General features: G+C 34.7%; 1 protein-coding gene across 2 annotated transcripts; it reads left to right on the forward strand.

Annotated features, from left to right (window-relative positions):
* Positions 1-219: 219 nt before the first annotated feature.
* LOC101268103 (VIN3-like protein 1) lies at positions 220-17,805 on the forward strand. Of its 2 annotated transcripts, XM_069297968.1 has the most exons (6): positions 361-500; positions 1,962-2,013; positions 2,231-2,297; positions 12,699-13,320; positions 15,959-16,269; positions 16,370-17,805. In XM_069297968.1, the coding sequence occupies exons 4-6, from the start codon at positions 12,863-12,865 to the stop codon at positions 17,542-17,544; spliced, it is 1,944 nt and encodes a 647-aa protein (XP_069154069.1). In that variant the 5' UTR covers positions 361-500; positions 1,962-2,013; positions 2,231-2,297; positions 12,699-12,862; the 3' UTR covers positions 17,545-17,805. The 2 variants fall into 2 exon arrangements, with proteins under 2 accessions (XP_004239276.1, XP_069154069.1); XM_004239228.5 differs by lacking the exon at positions 2,231-2,297 and having other exon boundaries at positions 220-500.
* The last annotated feature ends 1,250 nt before the right edge of the window (positions 17,806-19,055 follow it).

Consider the following 19,055-nt stretch of genomic DNA (forward strand, 5'->3'; position numbering starts at 1 on the left):
ATTGAAAATAAACACATATATATATTATTACATAATACAAGAAAAGTATTGTTAATATGAAGAAAAACAAAGCAAGTAGAAGGGTACAATTAAATCCTTTCCAATTAATATAGTAGTATAAATGTAAAATTTGGAAATGAATATTATATTTATTTAGGTATGAAAAGCACATGCATGTGGAGGTGATAAAAGTTAAAGTGAATACCTCCAACAGAAAATATGATAGAACCTTATCTTGAGAGTAGAATAAAAAGCGTGAGAGAGACGAGCAAATTGTAAAACAGGCAAATAGAGCAGGTCACGCTCCTAAATTACGCGTGAGGATCATCTCTAATTGGCGTGCAGAAATTTGGTATAACACCAACTAACATTAACAGGTCCCAACTTTTCTTTAACACAGAGAGAGAATTTTTCATTACTCTCCAAACAAACCCCTCTCTCTCTTTCTCCTTCGATAACCCTAAATTTTTCTCTCCTTTTTTTTTTATTAATCACATCAGGTACTTTCTTCAGAGTTTCTCATGTTTTTGTTAAATATATTTGTTTTCTTATTGGTTGTTTGCTGAATGTGTTTGGTTCCAGATCTGTTACTCAAGTTTGTGATTGTTGATTGTTTTTGTGAAATTTTGTTTCTCTTTGCTGGGTAGTATATATATTTTGGGTATTGTTCGTGATGAGGTGTTTTGACTGTTACGAGTTGGTTGCTGGTTATCTCTGGTTTGTTTCCTTGCTGAATATGGGCAATGTGAAGAACTAGGACACTAGTAATTTCCAAATGCTCATTGCGTCTGTGAATGATTTTAGTATTTCTTGTTGGGATAGCTGATTTTAGCATTAGCACCATTTTAGTGTTGCAGATTCTAGTTTCAACACTGATGCATGTGCTGATTTATAGAAGTCTCAGACATTTTTGTTGTTATTGAGAGAAAGGTCTCTTTGGGGGGTTAGAATAGCTTAAGTTTTTTTATTTCTTCTTTTTTATTAACAAAAGAGGTAGGCGGGAGCAAAGTTAGTTAGGTAAGAGAAAGTGCAGTTAGTTTTACCATGACCAGAATAATATCATTAGATGTGAGAGGTAAAGAACTTCACAAAAGGATGGTGATTAAGGGAGGTTTTGAAAGGATGATTTTTCTACTGTGCTTTCTAAAAGATAATAAAGGATCAAGTAACAGATGCAAAAGTTTGAAGAGTGTGGAGTAACAAATAGGTAGGGTGGACCAATCTTGAATCCAAAAGGGTAGCATGGGAAATCTTTGTGGTTTGGGACATTGGGGTTTAAATAGGTAAGTATACATACTCTAAGAAAGGAAAGAGAATCAAAATACATAATTACAGGAGTAAATCAAGCTATACTATATTTACAAGATCATATTTTATCATATTTATGAGAATCTTACAATTCTTTTTAATGTGATCTAATCTTTCCTCTGTTTTAGTTTGTGTCTTAGTTTGACTAGGAGTAGACACGGAGTTTAATGATGTAATTTGTCAATTTTGTGGTTTTAAACTAGGATGCATATAACATTTTAAAAATATCCTCTGAATCTTGTGATCATAAGTATATCATGTCATTTCCATAAGGGAGTGTCATTAAGGTTGAAGTAGGAATATTGAAATTAAAAGCTCACTAACATAGAGATGTGTCATTCTTTTTTAAACAAACTAAGTAGGATACTTAAAAGAAAAGTAATGCAAAAATGGAGGGAGTAAGGTTTTGTGTTTGGTGTGGTTGTGTGTAAATGACTATGTAGTTTCACGTGTGTTTGTGTTTCTGACTTTCTGTTGAAATTTTGGTAACTTAAATGTTCTCTAAAATTTTTTAGTGTGGAATTTGAATTGCCTGTTCCTAAGATGCTGGATACAAGGGTAATCAATATTTTAGGAAAATGTTTGTCTCTCATTTTAGAGACCTAAACTGCAGAGATGTATCACTTATGAAACTTAACATCTTATTGTCACAGGGAGGGGTTGCTGCCACATCCTTATTTGGCTATCATTGATGGATTTATAAAGGTGAGAATGTCCACTTAATCTCATGTCCTGGGAGTTATCTACCTACCACCTAAGCATGAGAAACTGCATTAGGATAAAGTTGTATTTTTGTTTTGGTATCTGTAGATTCCTTGTTTAAATCCTTTCCAGACCTCCATGGTATTTTGAGTATAAAAGAATAGTCATAATGATTCTTGTATTTACTCTTCAATTCTTGGTTCCCTTTTTTTTGTTTCAGGATATGTATATATACCATTTCTTGGCCCTAGGCTCGCAATCTTAGCCATGGGAAGATGGGAAACTAGGTCTTCTGGCCTACATCCAATTTAACTTCCTATTCTGATTTCTTTTTTTTTTCACACATTTCATGGTGGTTAGCTTTATAGGTTTCAACGTGAATGTTTTAGTCTTATGGTTTCAATATGTTTAAAATTTTTGGTATTGGTGTAGTTCGGAATATATAGATGATCCTGTAGCAATTGTAGACATCTTAGAATCCTTGTAAGATGATATAGGACCTAGAGATAGGTTTCTTTTTTTGGGTTGTTGAGCCTACTTAGTTGTATGTAGCTTTGTGATCTAAATTTTTGGGATCCCAGCCTTAATGCGGATGATTATATACAAACTTGTTACTTTTGTAAAAAAAAAAAATCTCTATAAGACTAAATTGAGGATGAAGCTCGTAAAATCCATGTATGTTATAGTAGTTGTTTTCTATAATATTTGAGGTTACCCTCCTTAAAAAAAGTGAACCATGGTGCATAAAATTAAGAAATGATGCTCAATAAATTAAGGGATTTATTAGAGCATACAAAGATAAGTATAGTTAATTGAGACTAACTTTCCTACTTATGTTATTATTTTTTTATGAAGTACATTTTGTAGATGGCATGAAGAATATGCAGAAATACAAAAAGAGTTAACAAAGAAAAGTCTGCTTAATATAAAAGAGATTAGACCAGAACTAGGGAACAAGAAAAGCCCAAAAAGTGATTTATGCATATTGATGATATCATCTATGAAATGTACTTCATAAAAAAACCATAAGTAGGGAAGTCATTGTCAATTAAGTATACTTATCTTTATATGCTCTAACAAATCGAAAACTAGGTGTCCGTCATGAGAAACATGTAGGGGATATAATTTAATTTTTTTTCTGTTCACATCAATATCCTAATGGAACATTGTAATCCCACTTATGTGAAAGTATGCATTTGTTTTTTTGTTTTGTCCACAACACATATGATGTGATGCCATCATAAATCCAATGCTTAATTTCAAGAAGTCAAATTCCTTCAATTTTCCATCAACTTGTTATTTATTAATTTTAACAACTATATTAAGAAAATGTTATAGGGGACATATATAGATCTTATTGGTTCATGAATATGAAATTAGGTCCTGCGTGGACTAGAAGATTGATAAAATTATATCAAGTGTGTTAAAGTTATCCCGCATTGGTTGTGAGATTTAAGATTAGCCTATTTATATAGTTCAAGTAATCTTCACTTTGTGAACTAGCTTTTGGGTTTGAGTTGCATTTAAGATCCATTTCTTATCTTGGTATCAAAAGTTAGACTCATCTCAATTCTTGGTTTACCTAATGTTGGCCCCCCATAATATGTTGTCCACTCTCCGGTTGATAGGTCTGGGGGTGCGACAAGGGGGTCAAAGTGTTAATTTGTCCCACATTGGCTGTGGAATGACCATATCCCTTTTGCTTTCATAGATTACAATATGCACTTTCTTCTAGGGGGCATATCATATGATATTATTATTTCTACATCTAAAGTAGGGAGTTGGTATGATTAAATGGAATGTGCAACACATCATATAAGAAGGTTGTTATAAGCAAAGAAGCGCTACTATAGATTGCAAAAGGCTCTAGGAGGTCTTTGAAAACAAAGGAAAGACTTTCAAGTTGTGGCGTTATAGGGATTTCTCAACAAGCCTTGTTTTGTCTCATAAATCTTATCAATATTGGAGATTTATCTCTACTATTTCTATCAAGGGCCAAGACACTAGTAATTATTCTACCTGAAAATACATTTAGTGAGATATGGATACAATTGGTGACAAAAATAGAAGGCTTCGTTAATAGTGACCTCGTAGAGAGCTACTAAAACTCAGGGAATACAAACATCACCTCATAGGGAAGGGGGAGCAATGAAGAAGCATTACATGAAAACAAATGGACATACATGAAGCTATGATAGGGTATGAGGGGGTATCTCTGAAAATTCCTTCGCATTTCAATGACAAGGATATCTTTGGCAGGTGTTTGGTTGGAAATTTTAGGCTAGGACGATACTCCGTCTGGAAATGATGTAGACGATGGGCTCAACAATCTTGGAATGCCACACAGGGATGGGGTACTAGTATATAATATGAATAGATTTCAATTTTTGTTTGAATTTCAATCTAGGCTACTGCAAAACATGTAGTGATGGGAGATTGGTGGAGGCAAGAAAGGCAACTATAACTGCAATGGTGGACACCAACAGAGACCTTTTCAAATTGTACCATGTTTGACTGGTTCTGGATTCAAATAATAGGTCTTACACTTTATTTCTGGTCAAATGCTGTTAAAAGATCACTGAAAGATGCAATGGCTGATTTGAAATGGAGGAAGAGACTGAATTGAAAAACCATTTGAGATGCATGTTCAAGTTAAAGGCCCATTGAAAAAAATCCAACTACAGTTGACATTGCCAATGAGAATCTCATCTTCTCGCTGCTAGTATGGCTTGAAGCTCCAGCAAGGTATCAGAAAATAGTGAAGTTGAAAAACCATTTGAGATGCATGTTCAAGTTAACGGCTCATTGAAAAAAATCCAACTACAGTTGACTTTGCCAATGAGAATCTCATCTTCTCGCTACTAGTATGCCTTGAAGCTCCAGCAAGGTATCAGAAAATAGTGAGTGTAATACAATTGGAGAGAGAATGTAGTGGAGTTTTTTTTTAAAAAAAAACTGGTAAGGTTGAATTCTTCAGCATTAAGGGTATATAGTTACCTCTGAAAAGAGATAACTATAGATTATCTAAGAAATCTATGATTTGATCTACATCATCTATACAAAGTTGTTTACTCCAAAAAAGTAGAGATACTATACAATTCGTTTTAACCTTGTTGATGGAATTGGAACTGTCTTCAAAATTTCCTCTGTTTCTTTCTAGACTGACCACCATTCACGTGATGGTATTAGCTTCCACCATCTCTCCATCTCTTTTAACTCTTACTGTCTCCCTTCTTAATCTAGGAGCTCAACAGATCTGATGTATGTTCTGGCATTGTCCAATTCATGCTTGCGATGTTGAGAAGCAGGTTCAAAGAGATGGTGGTGTTTTGAGGTGTAGGAGCTATGTCTAAACGCCTACAAAAATGGGAGGACAGGGACATGGCATGAAAAATTTGTAGGTCGACGAAAATAACTGTATTGGTGCAAAGGGTGTAGATGGAAGACACGTGATTGAGGGTACTTTTTCAAATGAGATGTCCCTAGCAGATGATGGACCTCTATAGTAAATGGAAATAGTAATTTAGGCCATTAAGAAGGATGGAAGGTGGGCTTTTTATGTAAGGAGCAAATAAAAGCCTATCAAAACAGTAATAGCTTAACCCTTTGTCACTAAAATAAACTCGAACGTGGTTTTTAATCCCTCGATGATGGTTTATTCAGCGCAAGAAGTCGAAAATTGTCAGGTTAGGGAGAAGTGAAAACAACAAAGTCTGTTAACAAGGCACAATTGGGAGGACCTGATCAAAATTTAGATAATGAGAAAGACACAAGAATCAATTTATGAACTTTTGATGGAGGAGAAAGGAAGTAAAGAAACTGAGGGTCAAATAAAGGATCAAATGGCAGTATATGATGACCTAATTCCCCTACATATGTCTTGTTGATATGTGAAGAGTCTATGCCAGTAAGCGATCAAGTAATTAAAGACACTGCAACTCTTTTGGTGCATAATAATATAAACAAGATGAGGCAAGAGTTTAATTTAAAAACAAAAATAATATAATCAAGATGATCCGAGAGTTTTGGGTTGCGTTCAAAAGTGGTGAGAAAAGAAGCTTTTGCCTTGTTTATGAAGTGGATCAAACAAAGGGGTGGAAAAGTAGTTAATTTTAGTGGCAGTCGCACATATTAAAAAGCAATCGCTCTGAAAAAAGTTCAAAATTCTGGAATTTGACCTGAAATTTAGAAGGGAGAGACACAAAGATTGAAGAAACAGGGAGAGAAACACAAGTTGGTACATAATGAAAGTAAAAATGTTATCCTAGAATGTGGGAGCTGAGCAGGGAGACCAAAAGAACCTAGTAGGATCATTAGTACATTAGTGGGGAGGTGCATATTTATGTAATTTTGAGTGGATTCTATAGGAAACAGTGGGGGATTATTGTGTTGTGGGATAAAAGAGCCCGAAAAGGGGAATATGTGGATAGTTGGAATTCAAACAGTTACCTGTAAATTCTTTGGGATCAATCAGGATTTATACTAGCATTTCACTACTGTATATGCTAATTGTGAGAGAATGGTGAGAAAGAAGTTATGGTGGAATTGGCAGCTTTTGGGGGTATCTAAGGGTCCTTGGATGTTTTGTTGAAACTTTAATGTGGCCAGATCTCCATCAGAGAGATTTGAGTAGACTTCTCCTAGTTTGAGGAGGAAGAATTTTTTTGAAGGCATCAAGCTATGTGCTGCCAATAGATAACGTAGCCCTGGCGGTTTTACAAATGGCTTTTTATCAAGGTTTCACATGCCTAAGTAAGACATCATTTTCGTCCTATAAAATTTCCAGGCTCTACAATTTTTTGAGAAAAGCTTCAATGCTACTTTTATGGCTTTGATTTCTAGAAAGTAGAAGATATTGAACTTAGGGACTTCAAACCCATTAGGCTGATATGTATAGGATCATCTCAAAAGTGTTGGCAGAAAGGCTAGAAAAGGTGGTGGACAATTTGGTTAACAAACATCAAATGGCATTCGTTAAGGGGCGACAATTTATGGATGTTGCATTGATAACCAGTGAGTGTATTGATAATAGAATGAGAAGGGAAGATCTAGGGGTCATATGCAAAGTATGCATCAAGAAACCTATGATACTCTCAATTGGAACTTCCTTATCAGTGTGCTTAGACAGATGGCCTTTGGCAATAGATGGGTGAAATGGATTAAATTTTGTATAACATTTACTAGGTTCTCTATACTTGTCAAAGGAGAGCCAGTTAGTCTTTTTTTCCAGCAGAAGGGGGACTTACACAGTGTGATCCTATGCCCCCTCTCCTTTTTACCATAGTTATGGAAGGTCTCAATAGCATGATGAGGATTGCTAATCACAACAGATGGCTGAAGGGATTCAGAGTATGGAAATACAACAGGTGAGATGTTGGAGATTTGTCATCTTTTATATGTAGATGGCACAATTATTTTCTGTGATGTTACACTAGAAAAATTAGCTACCTTAGAATGATATTAGCAAATTTTTGAAGCCACAACAGGATTGAAGGTAAATCGGTTAAAACAATATCTTTAGTATTGCATATAGGTTCTGGCAAACATTTTGGGTTGTTGATTGGAGAAAGTACCTACTATTTATCTTGGTATGCCATTGGGGTCAAAACACAAAGCTTTGGAGATATGTGATGGGATCATTGAAAAAACAGAGAGGAAGTTAGCTTTGTGGAAGTTTTTGTCGGAAAAAAAAGTTAGCTCTGTGGAAGTCACTTTTACTATTTTTTAAGAAAACATTATCTCTATGGATGTCTCGGCATCTTTCTCTCGGAGGGAGACTCATTTTGATAACTCTACCAATATTAGTAATATCCAGTTCCAATGCCAAGCAAGGGAATTGACATTCAAGATAATTGAGGAAAATTGCTTATGGAATGGCAATAAGGAGGGCAAGAGTTTTTACTTGGTAAAGTGGCAGCCAGTGTTATGAAAGGCGCTCGCCTCGTCGCCAAAGGCGAGAGGCGAGGCGAGGCGAGGGTGGCTCGCCATTCTCTGGCGAGGCGAGGCGAGGAGAAAAAGGCGAGGCCCTGGTGATAATGGCGCTGAAATGGCAAGAGAAAGGCGCCGCCTTTTTGATTAAAAATTTTTTGACTTAATAATATTAGTCAAAATTAGGGTTTTTTTTTTACTTTCGAAAATTTCTGAAACTCGCGACTCTCTCGATCGATCGATCGATCGATTGACTCTTCTCTTCTCCCTCGCCGGCCCTCGCTGCTCCCTCGCTGTCCCTCGCCGGCCCTCGCTGCTCCCTCGCTGTCGCGTCTCTGCTTCCTCGCTCTCCCTCGCTGTCGCGTCTCTTCTCCCTCGCCGGCGACCTCGCGACTCTCTGTTTTCAGGTAATGTCGCGTCTCTGTTCTTCTGCTTCTTCTATTCTTATTTTTTCTGTTCTTTCTTCTTCATTTTTTTTTATTTTGGTAAGCTGCGTAAGCAGCAGTGAGGACTCAGTAAGTGTAACAAGTGTTAATTTTTTTTAAAAAATTCTTTTGATAATTTTGAAGAAGAATAGACTTTTAAAGTTTTGGTTTATTGTATTTTGAATTGTTTGGTCTTTAAAGTTTTAGACATTCTATTGGTTTTTGAATTGAATATTTGTTAATATGTGTTATTGCTATTAAGACTTTGGATAAAATATGCAATTAAATATTTTTAATTTTTGGTATTAATTGGCGCCTTTATTCAAAAAGGCAAGCGCCTCGCCGCGTGGCGAGGCAGGCCCTTGTCGCCTTTTGTCGCCTCTCGCCGTCCACAACACTGGTGGCAGCATAACAGAGCTCAAGGAGGTATGGGGGTTAAGAATTAGAAGCTGCAAAATAATAGCCTATTTATGATATTGTTATGGAGATACAATGTGGAGCATCAAGCTCTCTAGAAGGAAGTAGTCCAGCAAAAATTTTGCCAAGAAGGACACTGGTGTATAAAGTAGGTTACAAACATATGGTGTAGGGCTATGGAGATCTATTAGATATCTGTGGCCTGATTTCAAGAGAAGTGTCTGTAACATGATAGGAAATGACAATAGGATTTTTTTTGGAAAGGCAATTGGACTAGAAATGGAATGCCACAAGAACTTTTTCCTATGTTGTTCTCTATTAGTGGCAAACCTGACTGCAAAGTTGAAGAATCTTGCACCTCAAGGTTGGGACCAAACATTGAGAAGGTTGCTATGTGAATGGGAAGTGATTGTGTGGCTAAACTACCGAGTTAGTGGGAAGTTGGGCACAAAAATTGAAGATGATACAGTCAGATGGAACCATCAAAGTGATGGAGTATTTACATTGAGCAGGCGTATTCAAGGGGAATATATGAATTGGCAGGAGTTTCAACTGGCGAAGTTTGTGTAGAAGAACATGGAACCAATTAAGATGAAATGTTTTGCTTGGCTGGTTGTGAGGAGAGCTTGTCTTACACATTCTACGGGAAAGAAGAATAGAAGTAGCATCTATATGTTGTTTACATCAAGAGGCAGCATAAAAGAATAACCATTTGTTTCTTCTATGTAAAGTTACAACTATTAGTTTCGCTAAGGAAAGTTGGACTATGCCAGAACACCCAACAAATTTATTAAGCTGCTGGATAGAGGGGTTGGAGGTACTAAAAGACAGAAGATATGGTGAACAGTCCCAAGTTGTATATGTGGAATATGGAATGAGAGAATGGTAAATTTTCTGAAGGCAGATCCAGTTCCATTCAGAAGATCAAATGGAATTGTATTAGTTCATGTTTCTAGGGTAAAAAACTTACTTCTCCATCCCAATTTATGTGATGTAGTTTGACTTGACACTGAGTTAAAGAAATATGGAAAGACTTTGCGATGTTCCTAAATTACCTAAAAGAGTACACCTTTGTAGACTTCTTGCCAAATAAGTGGGACCCAATATGGGAAAATGTTGATGGTGTTATTAAATACTTGCCAAATAAAGAAATGTTTGATTCTTTTTGAGACGGACTAAAATATGAAGTTAGTAATATAAATTGGAACAGGAAGGAGTACAGATGATGAAATATAGATAGTACTTTCATAGGAGTTTTGTAATTAATACCACTCTGTAGCTCACTTTTTGGAGGTTGCTGTCGACATATCTCTTAGGGTCTGTTTGGAGAGCCACTTGGTAATTGAAATTGATGTAATTACTAGGGTAGTAATTACATTGTATAGTAATTACACTGACTTGTTTGGTTGTCACTGTGTAATTACACTATAATTACACATGTCCTGTTTGGCTGCCAACATATCTCTTAGGGTCTGTTTGGAGAGCCACTTGGTAATTGGAATTGATGTAATTACTAGGGTAGTAATTACATTGTCTAGTAATTACACTGACCTGTTTGGTTGTCACGGTGTAATTACACTATAATTACTCATGTTCTGTTTGGATGCCACCATGTAATTACACATGTTCTCTTTGGATGCACAAGAGCAATCATAAAATTATAACAAATTTTAAGAATAAAAATTAATTATTTAAATTTTATACTAGTCAAATAAGAAACTTTATAAATGACATTAAATAAAATATTTACGATATATATTCTTTGTTGAAAATATATTAATTAATAAACATATTTTCTGTAACTAATATTATGAAAAAATAATTGATTTATATTTTTTCAAATTAATATATTTCAATTGAATTGATCGTAACAACTAAAAGTATGAAATTTCTACGAACATGGTGAAATGCATGTTCGATAAAAAGAATAATATATAAATAAAATGTCATAAATTATTAAATGTTTGACAAAAATATAATCTATCAAGTCTAATCAAAACATGACGTGCAATGTAAAATTCAATATTACTAAAACAAATGAAACTGAAAATATAACATAAGTTATAAATTCAAAACAAAAAATTTAACATAATACTCTTACAACAAATTTCAGCACAGCAATAAATATGATTTATTTTTATTTTTTCTTAATAAAAAAACATATTTCTATAATCATACTTAACAATAAATTTTAATTCAAAAATTGGAATACTAATAAAATTATGCTAATGAGAAAGAATCACGTAAAGTAAGGTTAAGAACAAGAAGAGAATGAAATATAATTATATAAAATAAAATATAAACTTTTACAAATTTTTAGGATAATAACTTAAAAAAAACTTAAAATAATAGAAGTAAAAAAATTTAAACAAAAAAATTAAAATAGAAATAAAAAAAGAAATTAAAAAGTAATGTAATTACCAGCAATTCACAGCCTCTACCGGCAAATTGTAGAGTGTAATTACCCCCTGCCATACACAATTACCTGCTGACAAAGCAATTACCTGTCCTTCCAAACAGGACAAGACAGTGTAATTGCACCAATTACACCAAATTTAATTAAACAAACCCTTAATGTTGAGGAATCCAAAATTACCCGTTTTTAAAATTAGCGCATTCTTCTTGTTTTCTGATGCTAACCCTGTGGCTTTTGGTTACTTCAAGAGGAAGATGGTTTATGTGTCTCTATTTAAGAATAAAATGAACATTGAAATGCTAATGCTTAATGAAGGCCATCACATTGTGAACGATAACCTACATGTTAGATTTATTATTTCACTTCATTACTTTTTTTGGGGGGTGTGGGTGTTCACAATGGGGAAGTGGTTATAAAGTTATATGACCAAAGATGTGAGGGGTCATTTGGTAGCTGGTTTGAAGGTGGGCTAATCAAGTATTAAATCGTGCATAAGTAATACCATGTTTGTCTTGTTGCTTAGAGGTAAATTATTCATGTATAAAAATAATAGGCTATTTGGTTTGCAATTAGAAATTTGCATAACTATTACCAGGGAATCTATTATTATTATATGCAGGATAGAAGGTGGAATAATAATAATTGAATAACTAAACCCTGCATAAGGTGTATATAGAAAAATACATAGATTCCCTCATAACTAGCATTACTAATACCTGTTATAACTCGATCCAACTACCAAACGACCCCCAAGTGCTATAGGATTATTCTCCAATGTCCATTTCTTGTACCTTAATATAATGATTCTATAGACTTTACAGTTTGATGATAGAAATTGTTATTCACTGAAGTTCATAGATTTCCATTTGATAAAAAACGATAATGCCTTTCAGTCATATCGAGTAATAATAGTATTTTAGACCTTTCTATAAATCTTCTCGGTTGTACTCTTTTCTTGTGACATTTATATTAACTTCTTCATCTTTAAATGGATTCTGCTTTCAACTCTTCATATTTCTTGAAGTTCCTTCTGAAAATTTTATGCAGGATTATCATTTTCGGTAGCATTAAATAAATGATGTAATAAACTTCAACTCCCTTTTAAGTTTGCCTATTTCATATGTCATAAGTTCTGACTTCACCTTGAAAAAGGGATGAAATGTCAGTTATTGACACTCAAAAGCCACTGAAATTTCATTTTGTCGACATATATATGTGTGTGTGTGTGTGTGTGTTTCCATGGGCAGGAATGGACTTAAGTTTCTGAGATCTTTAAATGCAATGGAAAATCGTCCTGTACCTCTCCTTTTTCTGTATCGAGTATTTGACAGTCTGCAAGCAATTATATACGAACTTTCTTGCTCAAAAGACAGGTCAAATCATACTTCTGTTAGTGGATACAAATCCTTGTTACATTTCTTTTGATGAGATCCACTCAGTTTTTTCATTTTGCCACAACTGTTGATTCTTTGTATGCTAACTCATGTGTTCTTTATATCCAGTTTTTGGTGTTCTTAGTGTTTCGTCCAGTTTGAAAAGCATTACAGAGAAAATTCAAGAAGTTCAAAGGCACTCCAGAAATTCTTGAAATCTGGTCCAAAGGAAAGATATCTTGGAGTTTTACCAGGTCAAGGAAAAGAAGCTATTGATTTTATCCTAGTGCAAAATGTCTGAGCAATTCCCAAAGTTGAGTAAAAAGCAATTAAAGACTCAAGAACAAAAAAGAGTATCTTCAAGTCCCAAGGATCATTCTTCTAGAAAGCAGCTCAGAAAAGGGGAAAACCCTCTCCGAATTCTATCAGCTGCGGAGCAGTATGCTGATGTGAAATGTTCAAATTCATGGATTTGTAAAAATTCTGCATGCAGGGCAACTATTTCTATAGATGACACTTTTTGCAAGAGGTGCTCTTGTTGCATTTGTCACTTATTTGATGACAACAAGGATCCTAGTCTTTGGTTGGAGTGCACATCTGAATCTGGTCAGGGGGACTCCTGTGGCCTGACTTGTCACGTTGAGTGTGCACTCCAACGTGGGAAGGTGGGAGTTGTTGATCTAGGACAACTGATGCAGCTAGATGGGAGCTATTGTTGTGCTTCTTGTGGTAAAGTTTCTGGAATTCTTGGGTAAGTTTCTTTTAGATAAGTATAACAGTTCTCCCTTTCCAATGCTGATATGTTCGTTCAGTATTAAGCCAAACTAAAACTATACCAAGGTGGTAGGGTGAGTATATCCTTGTTTCCTTCTTTCCTGTAACATCCTTCTTTGGATTGGACTTCTGTCTGAAATCCCTTGACCTATTCTGTCTTTGACTTGCCTCACCAAGTCCTTTCCAACCTCTTCTGATGCACACTTAAGAACCATGAAAAGAACTACCTTACGAATGATTTGGAGCTTCCAGCAGTTGTATTTTCACTGGAAATTTATGTGTGTGTGTGTTGAGGGTAAAAATGTGTGACTCAGGAATCTACTCTGCATGCTGTGAACCTACATTTGGAAGGTTGAAAGAGGACTTATTCCCTTGGCACAAGTCTGTGCAGAGGGAGAAGTCTTGAAGCCATCTTCCTCTAAAATTATTTTATTGTCACTTTGCAGTAGTGAAGATGTTAATTGTTTAAATTCTCAAAGATGTTGATTGTTTATTCTTTGTTCAATCTTGATTAGTTTTTTTAAGTTCTGTTACTGATTTTCTGGTTGATCAGATTAGTCGATAGCTATTTCATAAGTGGAAAAGGGCCAAAAATACACCTGAAATATAGGAAAAGGTCTAAAAATACCTTCCATCCATCTTTTGGTCTAAAAAATACCCTTCCATTCACCTTTCTGGATCACTTAACCCTTGCAACTAACAATCCTTTTTTTATTTTTATTTTTTTAAAATATTAATTATGATTCATTTTTTATTGGATGAAATAAAAACCCGCCTTAAAAAAATTACCTCTTCCACACCCCAAAAATATTTTAAAGAAAAACTTAATATTTGTATTTGCGGTAACTTATTTTTTTAAAAGTTTGTTTTAGACAATTAACATATTATAAAAATATTAATAATTTCACAATTATAGAGATGTTATATTATTCATAAATCTTTTTCTTTTTCCTTTTTTTTTTTAATATTATTCATAAATCTTAAGCTTGTTTATCCTCCGTTAAATTTAAAAAATAAAAATAAATGATAACTTAATTTTTTTTACTAATGATCTTTGTGATAACTAATTTCGAAGAGAAAGTTCCATAAAAGACTATAACTAAAGATTAACTCAATTCAGAACAAAAAAGAAGATACATGCTCGTAGCCTATAGGGATAAGAAAAGTAGAAAAGAAGAGAATTTTATACCATCTCCATTTAAAAAAGAATGACATTCTCTTCTTTCCTTTTCAGTCTGTTTAAAAAAGAATGACTTCTTTTTTTTTTTTGGTAACATTTTAGTTTCAGCTTTCCGCGTGGCATGTTTAAGGCTACAAGATTAAAGAGCAAATTTGTACATTTGACATAACTTTAATTTAGAACCACAGGATTCAAAAGTCGTCTTTATTTACTTAAACTTCGTGTCAAGTCAAACTAAATCACTCTTTTTGAAACGGAGGTAGTAATATGTTATGGATAAGATAATATTAGTATGATAATGACATTATTAATTTGTTTATGAAATATTAATTATTTATCATGTTAAGAGTCTTGATTTAATTATTTAAATCTTAGCCATTTATTTTTCTCTATGTTGTGTGTCTTCAATCCAAGTAAGAGCTTGAGGAAAATAGAGAAAAAAATGGAGAGTAGCTGGATTAAAAAAAAATTAAAAAAATAAAAAGCTACCACAAATACAATAAACTACTTGAGTTTAAAAAAATGAAAATAAATTAGGGTCTTGAAGACTTATACTCCCTCCATTTCAAAAAGAATGACCCTATTTCCTTTTCAGGTTGTTTCAAAAAGAACGACCCTTTTCCTTTTTTTGCAACACTTTAACTTTAACTTTCCACGTGATTTGTTTACGACCACAGGATTAAAGGACACTTTGGTTCATTTGACATAACTTTAATTTAGAACCACAAGATTAAATAAAAAGTGTTCTTTCTTTTCTTAAACTACGTTCCAAGTCAAACTAGATCAACCTTTTTGAAACGGAGGGAGTATTGTTTTGACTTGGATAAATTATGGGGAACATATCGTTGAGATGGAGTTCTTATTTCATTCTATAAGAGAAATGACACATAATAAATATTTTTTAAATATAATTAAATAAAGAGAGTGTTGTTAGTTTCAAGGGTATGAGTGAGCCAAAAAAGTGAATACAAGGGTATTTCTAGACCAAAAATATGAGTAGAAGATATTTTTACACCAAAAGATGGATGAAAGGTTTTTTAGACCTTTTCCTATAGTCCAGGGGCATTTTTGGCCATTTTCTTCTTAAGTATCAACATGTAACTCTTAAGACATTGTGAGTGAATTTTAGGCTGTAAGCTGTCCTTTAAAAAATGCTAGACATTATAAATCCTTTTCATTGTAATGATTCTGCAACTTTACCCATCCATTTTAGCCCCTCCTGCATGAAGGGAAGCATTAGTTATCTTCTTGTGAGTAATGCTTGTTCATCTTGTTGTTTTCATTTTGATAAATATTGCTCCATTATTGTATCAGTAATGGTCCCAACTTCAAGAATTGCATAAATTGTTTTTTTTTTTTTTTTTTTTTTTTGTAATCCACTAGTAGACTTGTTGCAAGTTGAATGTTTTTTCTTTTCACCTGTTGATCTTGATAGGTTTTGGAAGAAACAGCTTTGTGTAGCTAAGGATGCTCGCCGTGTTGATGTCCTCTGCTACAGAATATACCTGAGTTTCAGGCTCCTGGATGGGACATCCAGATTTAAAGAACTTCATGAAATTATTAAAGAAGCCAAGGCAAAATTGGAGATGGAAGTTGGCCCAGTGAATGGAGTATCATCCAAGATGGCTCGAGGAATTGTTAGCAGACTTTCTATTGCCAGCGATGTTCAGTCATTGTGCTCGATTGCCATTGAGAAGGGTGATGAATGGCTGGCAACAAAGACTAGCAAACTTCCTAATTCCTCAGGTACCATTTCTTATAAACTCTTCTAGGTGATGTTATCTTGCGGCAAATTGAAGCTAGAGTAATTTATTTGTATTACTTTCCTGGTGCCACTTCTTGCCAGAGGGTTCACTTCCTGCAGCTTGCAAATTCCTCTTCGAGGAGGTGACACCATCTTCTGTTGTGATTGTATTGATAGAAGTATCTGCTGCATCCTCTGAAGATGTCAAGGGCTACAAGCTCTGGTACTGCACGGCCAGAGAAGACACTTATACCAAAGAACCTGTCTGTGTCTTCCCAAGAACTCAGAGAAGGATTTTGATTTCGAATTTGCAGCCTTGCACAGAGTATTCTTTTCGGATAGTTTCTTATACAGAGGCCAGTGATGTGGGACACTCTGAGGCAAAGTGTTTCACAAAGAGTGTTGAGATAATTCATAGGAAGCCTAATTTAGTAGCAGGACTCAAAATTCAGGTCAATCAGGATACTGGAGGAAGCTCTGGCTCCAAGGAAGGCTTCTACACTGGAAAAGACATTGAATTCGATTCTGGCTTCAAGGTCCGGGACCTTGGCAAAATTCTAAGACTTGCATGGGCTCAACAGCAAGGCTGTTTAGAGGGATTTACTGGACCTGCATCTACAAAATGCTGCGAGTCTTGTACAGTTAAGCCTGAACCTGTTCAGGAAGAGAGGAAGCCATCTACTTCTCGCCAGCTTGACTTAAATGTTGCTTCAGTACCGGATTTAAATGAAGAGTTAACCCCTTCGTCCAGAGATGAAGATAACTGCTGCACTTTAGAGCTGACAGTTGAAGCAGATGATGATGCCACCTCTCATGACAATGAGAGGAACGGTCTTGCCAGATCACATGGTAGTGGAGATTCCCAAAACTGGAACCAGGGGAAGAATGGAGATGTGTCAGCTGGTGATTCTCAGATGGAAGGTTGTCGGAAGAGAGGAGCTAGCAATAATGGTGAGACACACGACTCTGACAGCACCCTAATCAATGGTTCACCTATCCGAATTCGTACAGGAGGGTTGGATGAGAACTTTGAATATTGTGTGAAGATCATCCGCTGGCTGGAATGTCAGGGTCTGATTGAGAAGGAATTCAGGTTAAAGTTGCTTACTTGGTTTAGCTTGCGATCAACAGAGCAAGAACGTAGGGTGGTAAATACCTTTATTCAAACGCTAATTGATGATCCAAGTAGCTTGGCAGGTCAATTGGTTGATACGTTTTCAGAAATAGTATCCAGCAAGAGGCCACGGAATGGTTTTTGTTGCAAGCTTTGGCATTAACTTATCAAGGGTCAAAAAAAATTTCTACCCAGATGACAGGTAGTCTTGCAGACCATTTTACTCGCTGTCTTTACACTCAATTTTTTTTCTCCATAATCTGTAGTCAATGATTCATTCGTGGACAAGCCCGTCCAGCTACAAGATTTGGGTTGTTATTCATGTAGGCAGTTGTTGACTTAGATTGAAGGAAATTCACATTTGTAGGAAACAATTGATCTCTCATTTCTCAGCCTTGAGAAATTCAATCAACGACTTTTTCTACTTCTGTGCAGATAGATATATTGTCTTATAGGTATCACAGTTTTTCTTAAAACAAAAAAATTATTAATCAAACCCCATTAGTATTTTCTTTTGAATTTATGATTAATATACATACAAATTACTCGTTGAAAGCTTATAGTTAAATGAATCGCAAACTACAATAAAGAACCCCTTTTGTATTGCTAGCCAAGTGTGTGTTGCTTTATTTGGTTCAGTTGACTTGCTTTTTTAGGAAGAGATGCAGCATGTAATTTAAAGACCCAGCAAACTGCTGTAGAAGACAAACTCACCATCACTGAGTCCACAATGTATCCATAATTATACCATGAATAAATCTCCACAAGATTCTTCATTAACAATCGTCTGTTGTTCTTGGTGCATTCAAGGATTTCTGATGGGCTGAAACATCATCGACATCCATAATAGTATGCTTACGAGGAAAAGGCTTCCCTACTACATACTTCACCAAATTCTTCATCATATCCTAAACCATATTACTTTTCTCAAAACAAACAAAATTTTCTATTGAATTATAACAATAACAAGAAGATCCTAGGGTTTTCTTTCAAACAAAAAATTGTCCTCTCTTTTTCATTCAATTCCGGCCTAACTTAAACGTGTATATATATAAATTAAAAATTGTTACCAAAATCGAACAAAATTGTTCAGCCTGGGATTTTTAGTAGCTATCAAACTTGAACAAAAATATTTAACCAACGAATGTAAGTAGCTGCCTAATTTGAAAAAAAGTATTTAACGTGGGAATTTTATTAGCTGTTAAAATCAAACAAAAGTATTTGCCGTGAAAATTTAGTAGCTATCAAAGTTGAACAAAAATATTTAACCTAAGAATTTTAGTAGCTGCCTAATTCGAAAAGAAGTATTTAACGTGGGAATTTTAGTAGTTGTTTAAATCAAACAAAAGTATTTAACGTGGCAATTTTAGTACCACCGTCAACTTTTTTCTTACAAAAAGTGTATCTGAAAGAATATTTCAATTTTATTTTAAAAAAATCAGTTATACGCCACTTGCTGCCGCCGCTGCCCCGCCTAGTCCACCCCATCAATTTTTATATTTTAAAGAAAATCTCTTTGGAAAATATTTCAATTTTTTTAAAAAAATAATCATTTTTTACGCCATCCCCACCGCCAACCCCCACCTAGGCCACCCCCGTCAAATATTTTTTAAAAAATATATACGAGGCAAAATGGTGGGTAAGATCTCAGGGTCAAATTTTGGAATAGTCTTC

This window comes from Solanum lycopersicum, chromosome 5, assembly GCF_036512215.1.
Source record: "Solanum lycopersicum chromosome 5, SLM_r2.1".
NCBI lineage: Eukaryota > Viridiplantae > Streptophyta > Magnoliopsida > Solanales > Solanaceae > Solanum > Solanum lycopersicum.